This window comes from Astyanax mexicanus, chromosome 1 (assembly GCF_023375975.1).
Source record: "Astyanax mexicanus isolate ESR-SI-001 chromosome 1, AstMex3_surface, whole genome shotgun sequence".
Taxonomy (NCBI): Eukaryota; Metazoa; Chordata; class Actinopteri; order Characiformes; family Acestrorhamphidae; genus Astyanax; species Astyanax mexicanus.
The window spans coordinates 76,839,792-76,850,727 of NC_064408.1; the positions used below are offsets into that span (position 1 = coordinate 76,839,792).

Sequence of the window (10,936 nt, forward strand, 5' to 3'; positions counted from 1 at the left end):
GAACTAGTGAGTTACATAGTAAGTGTGCTACTCAGTTAGCTACTTACCTACTCTGTGAGCTAGTAAATTATATAGTTACCTATTCAGTGAACTAGTGAGTTACCTAGCCAGCAAACTAGTGAGTTATCTAGCCAGTGAACTAGTGAGTTAGTTACCTACTCAGTGAGCTAAGTTAGCTAATTACCTAATCAGTAAACTAGTGAGTAACCTATTCAGTGAGCTAGTGAGTTAGCTAGTCAGTGACCTAGTGAATTAGATTGTTACCTAGTCAGTGAACTAGTGAGTTACCTACTCAGTGGGCTAATGAGTTAGCTGGTTACTTACTCAGTGAGCTAGTGAGTTACCTCAGACAGTGAGCTAGTGAGTTACTTAATCAGTGAACTAGTGAGTTAACTTACATAGCCAATGATCTAGAACTAGTGAGTTACATAGTAAGTGTGCTACTCAGTTAGCGACTTACTTACTCAGTGAGCTAGTGAATTAGATAGTTGCCTATTCAGTGAACTAGTGAGTTACCTAGCCAGCAAACTAGTGAGTTATCTAGCAAGTGAACTAGTGAGTTAGTTACATACTCAGTGAGCTATTAAGTTAGCTAATTGCCGCAAAATTCTGAAGCAGAAGCAAACAAGAGATTCCAGAAGCAAAAGTCTGTAACAGAAAAATCCCCAGAAAATTCACAAAAACACATAAATAAAAGCAAAGACTGGCAAAATCCAAACAGAAATAATTTTCAAATAACTGCAAAGAATAATAAAGTAACCAAGTATATTTAAAAATATATATTTGATATATTTTTTTTCTGTTTTGAATTTGCAACATACACTTTTTGCTTTTGATTCTTAACATTTTGATTGCGGATTTTATTTTTTTGCGTAAAACTTTTGGCACAAAATTCACTCCATAGTTTTCCTAATCCTGAACTCGTTTCTCTGAACATTTTCTTTTACCAGCTACTGCAGACAGTGGAGGTTGAGGAACAGTTTCATATGCAGCAATTCAAAGAGTCCTATAGTATTTCACAAAGAACAAGACAAAGTGGATTTTAGCGTAAGGAGACCTTTAAAGGCTATGTAAGGCTGTGGCGTTGAGTGGGACAGGTCAGTGGTCAGTGAGCTGGAGTAAAGACCCCGCTGAGTGAGTGAGCGAGAGAATGGGTGGGTGTGACGCGCTTGGGCGTTCACCGCTGCTGCTGTTGTTGGTTTAAAGTGCGCGTTCACGCGGCCCTGCACTTTCTCTCTGAGCCCGAGCACCAGCAGCAGCAGCAGCAGGAAGGAGGAGCAGGACACGCCGGGAGCGCTCTGAAGGTGAGTATAGGCTGTGTGTAGCTGCTGCTACGGTGTAGTCTCCCTGTTCCAGCAGCTCTGTACTGTTAATCTGCTTTCAGTAGAGTTATAACAGCAGGCCTGCAGCCCGCATTCCGCCGCGGGGAGAAGTGCTTACAGTGCAGTGCGGAAACACTAAACACCAGGAGAACTGGTGGCTCAGCTCTCTGAACTGCACTGGAGTGGAGAACAGAGCGTGAAAACATGCTCTTTCATTACTGAGAGCTGGAGATAAGAATATACTGCAAAACATCAGTATTATTCAGTGAAAGAGTTAAGAAAACCAGTGTCCTGATGACGGGGAAGCACTGACAAACAGACCCCACCCCCCAAATCAATATCTGATTTAAATCAGTTTCTGAATCAGTTTCTCTGATTTTGCTATTTATAGATAAAAGTTTGAGTAAAATGAACATTGTTGTTTTATTCTATAAACTACGGACATTTCTCCCAAATTTCAAATAAAAATACTGTCATTTAGAGCATTTATTTGCAGAAAATGAGAAATGGCTGAAATAACAAAAAAGATGCAGAGGAGTTTTCAGACATCAAATAATGCAAAAAAGTTTTAAGAATTCAGAAATCAGTATTTGGTGGAAAAACCCTGGTGTTTAACCACAGTTTTCATGCATCTTGGCATGTTCTCCTCCACCAGTCTAACACACTGCTTTTGGATAAATTTATGCCACTTCTGTCTCAAGAATTCAAGCAGTTCATCTTGGTATGATGGCTTGTAATCATACATCTTCCTCTTAATCATATTTAAGGTTTTCAATTTGGTCAAATAAAAGAAACTCAATGTTTTTAAGTGGTCTCTCATTTTTTTCCCAGATCTGTAGATTCACTTTTTAGAAATACAGAAAACCATGCATCTCATACTGATGTTATACTGGATTTACTAGAGTTATGTGACATGCTTCTGTTAACTTACAGACAACATAGATGTAATGGCAGTAAAGATAACAGTGTTTTTTTCATCCTGATAGCAAAGAATATTGGATAAACTTTAATTTTTTGGCCGCATTACATCTAATGAATGTTAATGATGGAAGAACAGTCTTAGAACAGCCTTTATTTAATGTTAATTCTGAAATTCTGATATTGATTAACATTTATTTAAAGGTTATGGGTGCTTTATTGTGAGTTTATTCAAATGCCTCTTACTACACTGCAAGACCACAGTACAGGCTATAAGAATAGAACACAAACACGATATACAGTCCCATTCAGATATTTCGACACACCTTCTAATTTAATCTTTTTCTTTATGTCTTTATTTATTTATTTTCTATTGTAGATTCATATAAAATACATAAAAAAAACATACATAGTAAAAAATGTGTTTGTCCTCCACAATCTCCTGATCTAAACCCAACTGATATGGTGATTTAAGGTGATTTGGAATAAAACATGTTATAAAGTATAAGTATAAAACATTTTCTGGTTGGTTTAACACTTTCTTTTAAAATGACAAAACACAATATCACAGTATTGCAAAAAAAAAAAAAATCTGATAAATATTTTTGACAGTCATTTTTTCACATTCATTCTGATATTTTCTTGCATATTAGAAGACAAAAATAATCAAAAGTGCCACTTAAACCCATTACCACTCTATACTTTTATTACAGTCTAAGGAGTACTAATGGGTAACTACATGCAAACAAAGCAGTTCAAACTGGCTTAGTTACAGGAAAAAAAATAATTCAGTGCTTTTTACACTGCATTACACTAAATCCAATTAAACACAACTTACTGAACTAATTTATTCAACTAACTGACACACTGGTCTGAGTTCCTGTACTGCACATGAATGCATATGCTGACATAATGTGATGTATTCTACCATGATAGTAATAGATAAAAGTCATATGCCCCCTCCCCACCTTTATAAACTACATGTACCTAAAATAATGCATGTTGTCCCTTCATTTCAGATTGGATGACCATTGAAATCCACCATGGATAGTCTAGCCCGTGCTAATGGCAACTTTGCCCTGGACCTGTACCGGGCCTTGAGTGCCGACAACTCAGTGGGGAACATGTTCTTCTCACCTTTAAGCATCAGTGCAGCTCTCAGTATGGTCTACCTTGGATCAAGAGGGGCCACTGCTAAAGAAATGGCTGAGGTAAGATTGTCCAGAATAGAACAGTGTACGTTTCATTCTCAAGTTTTTGTTAGAGACAGAATGTAACTGCATACTAATAGATGCCCCTACAACATCAAACATTGAAGCATATTATGATAAGCATATGTATTAAGGTTCCCCACCCACCTCAGAAGCTACTCTCCTCAGAAACTCTGTGGTTGCGGGACTGCAGTAATCTGATGTCTGATATTCCCTTCTTGACTATGGTAATTTAGTCATAATTAGCTTAGAGATCAGTTACACAGAAAGTTTAAATTATGCTGTAATGAATTTATTTAGTCAGTTATTATTTCACATTTTGTTTTTAGTCTGGGCAAACAATATAATGTTACATGATCTCAACAGGTTTCTACAGGTTAGGACATTATTATATATTATTTCGGTTTAGTCAACTTCCTAAATTGGAGATCCACTGCTCTGCAGTTCTAGCTCCACCATGCCTGATTCATCATTTTATCATTGACTAGCTGACAAAAAGTCAGCTAGTAGAAATCAGTAAAAAAAGTACATAAATCTGCTAAAAACAAAGTGACCTTTCTTTGAGACAGCTTATGGTAAAACAGCACTTACAACATGTTTATGACTTAACAACGGACTTTACACTGAAGCAAAGTTTGCGTAGTCAAGGCAGGGTTGTCATATATCTGAGGAGCATGTAGGAATTATGACATAGGTATTTAGAGGGGCTTAACTGTTATTTGTTTTTTTTTCTGCAGGTCATGTCTTTTACTTCAGTCCCTGATGTTCACACTCAGTTCAAGTCCCTCAACTCTGCAATCAACAGTCCCAAAGCCTCCTACATCCTCAGACTGGCCAACAGGCTGTACGGAGAGAAGACTTTCAAGTTCTTATCTGTGAGCTTCCCACACATCTCCTTTTATATTCAGTCTATTTGCTTCCAAAAGCATTGAGTAGGAAAATAAGTTGTAGTACCAGTGTAGATTCTAAAGTCAAACTGTAATCACTGTAATTATTTCAAAATAATTGGCTTGTATTATATTTGGTTTCCACATTCATCATCTTAGCTAATCTGTTTATTAGATAAGCAGAGCTCATCCACAGTCCTAATTTTGCATCTTTCTCTAGTCAGTACCATGAGAGCAAGATTGTGTTAAAGGCAAGACTAAGATAAGCACAGAATTAGTTGTTTAAAATGTTTAAAAAATTGAAAGGTTAAAGCTGTTTCTCTATCCCTTTAATTCCATACTAGCTTATGTTGGGCTGAATAAAATAAAACAAATTCATTAATTGGATACACATTGAAGAAAGCAGTAAGCATTGTTGCTTGTTTTTTTCATGTTTCTGCATTTATATGTTATTCTATGTTAGTGTGTTGTTTGGTTTGCAAGTGTTTTGTTCCAAAGTGAATGTTAGCTTAATGCTTATATTTAATAGTGCATTAAACTAACTTGGTTATACTACAGATGACTTACTGTTTATTTAAGCATGCCAGCAAATTGTAGGGTTTTTACACCATTTTGAGTGAGTAAAGCATTGTGGGTTCCTAGAAGCAAGTGTTGCAAGCACTGCAATAATGTACAAGCACAGAAATGCATTTGCATGCACCAGCATGACATTCTAATAGACCAGCCACACTGATTGCCAAACAAGCTTGTTGTACATAGAATAAAGGGCTGCATATGGCTCCTCTGGTCTTGAGTAAAGTTGAATTAAAATTGGACTTCTTCTTACCCTGAGAGCTTTCAGTTGAGCCAGTCCAATCCAGTTGCAGTTGTAGTCCTAAAACCCAAGACTGGACACCAGTATCACAGCACTAGTGTTAACACAACAATAATGCAATAAAAAATGAAGAACCTGCAAAAGTAAGTTTTTTTACAGCTGTTTTAATGTCCTATGTGTGCAACCTGAGTGTGTTTTCTGTGTCTTTTGCTGCAGGAGTTTGTGGAGTCTACTCAGAAGTTGTATGAAGCTGACCTGCAGGCTGTAGACTTCATTGGAGCATCAGATGAGTCACGGAAGCTCATCAACCACTGGGTAGAAGAGCAGACAGAAAGTGAGAACAGAACATTTCTAGATTAAAGCTTCTTTCAAAATGCAACAAAAAATGCACATTTCCAAAAAAAGGTTCTCACCAGACCACCCACATCATACATATTACTTTTGTTTCTCAGATAAAATCAAAGATCTTCTGAAGCCAGGCATGGTCACAGGAATGACACGGCTCGCCCTAGTCAATGCTATCTACTTCAAAGGCAACTGGCTGCAGAGATTTAATGCTCAAGATACCAAAGAGATGCCCTTTAAGATAAATAAGGTGGGTGGCAAGCAATGCACAAAGATGTAATGGTATAGGTCAGTGTTACAGCAGCTTAAACAAAACTACAGATCAGTCTGAAATAAGATATGTGTATGATTGTGTTGGTCTTTCTTTGTGTTTATTAGAATGAGAAGAAATCTGTTCAGATGATGTACCAGATGAAGAAGTTCCCCTTCAACTACATTCCTGACTACAATCTGCAAGTGCTAGAATTACCATATGTGCAAAAGGAGCTCAGTATGTTGGTGCTTCTTCCTCCGGAGGCAGAGGATGGCTCTGATCCTCTCCAGAAGGTCAGTAGAGACTACATCCCTAAATCAGTATCCTTTTAAATTGTCATCTCATTTATACTTAAAGACAAATCTACTAATTGATTGCAACTTATTCCCTGTTTGACACAGTAAAAAGTTTAAATTAGTAAAAAGGTGCAGTGGCCCAAAGTTCAATCAAAGATAAGGCCAAAAGGGGCAGCTGTCGCTATTTTGTGCTGTTGCTAAATGCTAAACACAATTGTTGATGCTCAAAGGCATATAATTATTACTGTATTATAACTAAATTACTGCATTATTAAAGCTACTTAAAGCTGTGGTTGCAACTAATTTGATTCTGGCTTCTGTACAAAAAAAACTGATTGACTGTTGATTGACTATGACTATGAATTGATTGACTATGAATACATGGAATACAGTAGCACATTTCAATAATAGATTTATTATTTTCTCTTTGGGCAAAACTGATAGTCTAAATAAAAAACAAAAGATTAAATCAGTTGAATAACTAAGTAACATTTTGCCAGTTTTGTGGTTAGAGCAAATATCAGCTGACCCTGGCCAATTTTTATTGTGAATTCCAAATGCTTAATACTTAATTTTCATTCTGATTCTCTCCTCCGTGCTTACATGCCGAGCTCTCATCTTCAAGCTCACATTTAAGTTAAAAACTCCTAAACAAATATAATAATCTCAGAGAAATTAAATAAAAAAGTTCAACACAAAACTTAAGTTAAACTCAAACCATCAGCCGAAAATGAACTTATAGGCCTAAGAAATACAAAATGATTTCTCAAAACAGCTCATTGTTAACATGAAAGAACCAGTTTGTAGAAACCAGTTGTTGGATGTTTACTTAACATAAGTCTGTGGGCAGGATATTTGACCTTTTTAAGAATGTACAAAGAACACTGAGCATTTACATTTCATTTTGTGTCTTATTAACAGTCTGCTTTGGGGACAGTACAGTTTGACTTTTTAAATTAAATTAATTTTAAATTAGTGTACAAATGTTACTAGTTAATGCTAATGCTGCTCCAGCAGTGCTAGCTGGGGTTAGCAGCAGGCTACAGTCTGATATACTTGCCTCTGAACGGCGAAATAGCTAGCATTTAGTGCAGGTAGTGGCTAATGCTAATGATGCTCCAGCCTTGGTGCTGGTTGGGGTTAGCAGCAGGCTACAGGCCGATAATACTTACCTCTGAATGGCGAAAGAGCTAGTGCTTAGCGTGGTTAGAGGCTAACGCAAATACTGCTCCAGCCTTGGTGCTGGAGAATTAAGTGAAACTCCTATATAACACTTTACTTCAGTGGCTTTACTGCTTCTTACAACCTAACTGGTAAAATTCATACATAAGGTTTACCGGATTATAAGGCGCACTGATGATTTTTAAATTTAAGGAAAATTTAAAGATTTTACGTGTGCCTTATAGTGTGAAAAATATGGTAAAAATGCAGGGATCTTCTTCATTGAATGTAGATTTGTTTTTTAGTCACTTTTCTGTTTGCACAGATAATTCTAGCCAGATGCTGCCAGTCATGATCATTACCATCCACTGTGCTCAGTGTCCACTGTGGTTAGCAATGTCTTCTACAATGTATTCCTGGTACATACGTGTGTATTAAGAAATAATGCCCACACAACTTTGGAAATGGAACATTCCAGCATGGCTCCCACTATCAGACCTTGCTCTGATAATTCACTACGCTTTTCTATTAGCACGTTGGCCAATGTTCAGCCTCACTCACAACTTATGCAGGTGTGGATGTTCCCAAGCTGTACCCAGAGGTCACTTCATGACCAACTTACATACTGCTCTCTCGTGACTTTTGGCATGTCACTGTAAAATCTGAATAGCTGTTAATCCATTACACCACAATCAGTTGGTCGTTGCACACACACAGTTAGTATTGATCCAACACTGATTAGTTGAATTCCAAAATAATACAAAAGTTAGTTCTAAACATAATTGTTTAAAGGTTATTCTGGCCATGTCACCATATCTGTGCATCATTCTGCTGAACACTTCTTCACTGGTTACGGGCAAACAGCGATGGTACAGTAGAACTGTTTTTATGCAATCTGTATATTAATTACCAACATTAATGCAAATATTAAATATGTCCTTTTAACAGCTGGAGAGCGAGCTGACACTGGACAAGCTGCTTGATTGGACCAATCCAGACCACATGGACACAGGAACGGACATCATCGTCCATCTGCCAAAATTCAAGCTGGAGTGGGAGAGCTCTTTGGAGGGGTTGCTGAGCAAGATGGGCATGAGCTCTGTGTTCCAGCCCGGTGCTGCAGATTTAACAGGCATGAGCAGTGAGGGTGGGCTGTATTTGTCAGCAGTGGCCCATAAAGCCTTTGTGGAGGTTAATGAGGAAGGCACAGAGGCAGCAGCGGCCACAGCAGGCATCATCGCGTTCTGCATGCTGCGAGAAGAGCACTTCATGGCAGACCACCCCTTTTTGTTCTTCATTAGGCACAACCCCACTAACAGCATCCTCTTCTTTGGCAGGTTCAGAGGACCCACATAAAATGTAGTGTATTCTATTAGGCCTCAAAAAGAAATGCTTGTTTCATGTTCATAGTAAAGATATTAATAAATAAATGACTACAGCTGCCTAAATTGTGTGCATTTCTTTAACATGTGATGTGACAGATATGTGAACATGTGACATGTAATAGATAGTAGATACTATAAAGACTCCCTTGCATTTAATTTAGTTAAAGCCAGATTAAAACATACAGAAACATAAATAAATTCAGTCAATTCCAAGTATTTTGCAATTCTTTTACTTACATCTAAAAATAGAACACATATATAAATAACAACATTATATTTTATTATGCATTAACATTTCACCAAACATACTTACTGTATTGTGGCTAATAATTAGCTAGACAACCCTAGACTGTAGTCAGACGCCCAGAGGACCACCACAGAGCAGCTGTCATTTGGGTGGTGGGTGTTAGTGTGTGTTGTGCTGGTATGAGTGGATACTTTTTTAAACACTTCAGTGTCACCTCACCAACCAGAAATATACAGACAACAGTGTAGGCAGCGTCCTGTAGACACTGGTGAAGAACAAACCGTGCAGCAAAACAGGGCATTATATCTACAGGGTGGAGCAGCTATAGGTAGGAGTGTGTAATAGAGTGGAGGACAGTGAGTGAGCACAGTGTTTAAAAACTCCAGCAGCACTGCTGTGTCTGATCCACTCATACCAGCACACCACACTCATAGCTGTGGTGGTTCTGTGGGGTCCTGACAAAGATAAGGGTGAAAGGAGAACAATCACTTAACAGTAAAGTAGAGGACTTTGTTTCGGAGGTCGGGGAAGTAGAATGTGTTTGGTGGTTTTAGCTAACATGTGGCTGCAGCAGTTAATAATGTTGCTCCACAACCCGAAGGCTTGTAGAGGTAAAAAAAAAAGCCTTCTGATTTAATGAGCTGGTTCACCTGAGCACATTTTCCTGGTTATCACCTGTAAGTGGCCATTTATTGCCTGATTCTATAATGTTGGTCTCCGCACAAAGTCTTCTGAACTCCGCACAAAATTCATGAGAATGGCTCTGGGAAACCTAAATCGGCTCATTAATCAGTCAAAATCTGTAAAGGTTGTTATTTTCCGCAATTAGGTACAGCTGTTTATGCTTGCAATTATCTGCAATTATTACCAGCCCATAACATTTTCCTCTCTTTTTATTATGGAGTAAAATGTTTAATAATAATTTGTTGCTGCAATAATAATAACAATAATAATAATAATAATAAATAGCACTTTTACATTTTTAAATTGTGGAATTGTGAAACAAAAACACATTTTTTTTTGTTAAACTACAGTGTGAAATACACAAGTTAGTGTAAAAATAATAATACATATAAAAAATATGTTTAAACAAAAAATATATTTAAACAAGTATGGGTTAATCTTCTTTAATATTTCGTTTTTAATCTTGATTTATGCGATATGATTTTTTTTCATGCGATATAAATATATATGCGTGAGAATGTTTTGAGCATTTACTTGCATTTCCGTGCTTCACCACATGATGTCACTAATTCCCGCTCCGAAATCTTAAAAAAAGTAAATAACTAGGCCTAAAACCATTTACCATACAAAAACGAGCGCAGCGGCAGTTTCTATTACCGAGGAGGACTCCATATTTCAGCGACTAATACCACTTTATTCTTCTATATTATCTGTTTAATTATCCACATCGTCTCATAATTATAATATAATTTACCTGTTATCTGTGTTTTTTTTCTTTTACAGATTAATGAGGCCGGTCTGGTATGGCCTGGAGGTGTTTTTTCGGAGGTGTCTACACCCTAGAGGTTAGTATAAATTTCTTCATTTTTAGACCAAATTCACCACCAAAAAGAGTAAAAAATAACAGTAGAAAAAGCTAGATCTGGAGCAGCATGAACTAAAGCAGTATCTGTGTGTTTTGCAGGTGGAGTGCGATGTTCCAGACAATTCATCTCGTTGCATTTCGCCTTTACCTGTAAGTCTCTATTAAACTGCTACCTACCTACCTGCCTACCCACACCCAGTACTTTAGAAGACTCGATTTGTTCACATTACAGCAATACAGCACAAACAATATATAACCCTGAGTTGTGTTTATTTCTGTGTTCCTTAAGGGCACTGGGAAGCCGTGGGACCTGGAGACCCCTGTTGTGGTGGTGAGAATTTAAATTTTAATAGATGACAAACAAAAATAATTTTGCCACTGTTTGTTTATTGTTGTTGCTATTGCCATATTAGTGCCTCTGACTAGGTTTAGCTGATTTGAATATAGCTTGTCTGTAGAAACGCCTGTCTGAAAATCTTTAATATAATATTCTTAAACTGTGCATAGAACACACCCTTTATAAACGACCTGAACACTGAATCTGTTAT

At 37.3% G+C, this 10,936-nt stretch overlaps 1 protein-coding gene across 1 annotated transcript; it reads left to right on the forward strand.

Annotated features, from left to right (window-relative positions):
* Positions 1–997: 997 nt before the first annotated feature.
* Positions 998–8,655, forward strand: LOC103035487 (leukocyte elastase inhibitor). Its single transcript, XM_007258182.4, has 7 exons — positions 998–1,304; positions 3,260–3,451; positions 4,189–4,326; positions 5,369–5,486; positions 5,605–5,747; positions 5,876–6,043; positions 8,156–8,655. Exons 2-7 carry the CDS (start codon positions 3,284–3,286, stop codon positions 8,561–8,563), a joined length of 1,143 nt encoding a protein of 380 aa, XP_007258244.1. The 5' UTR covers positions 998–1,304; positions 3,260–3,283; the 3' UTR covers positions 8,564–8,655.
* Positions 8,656–10,936: the final 2,281 nt, after the last annotated feature.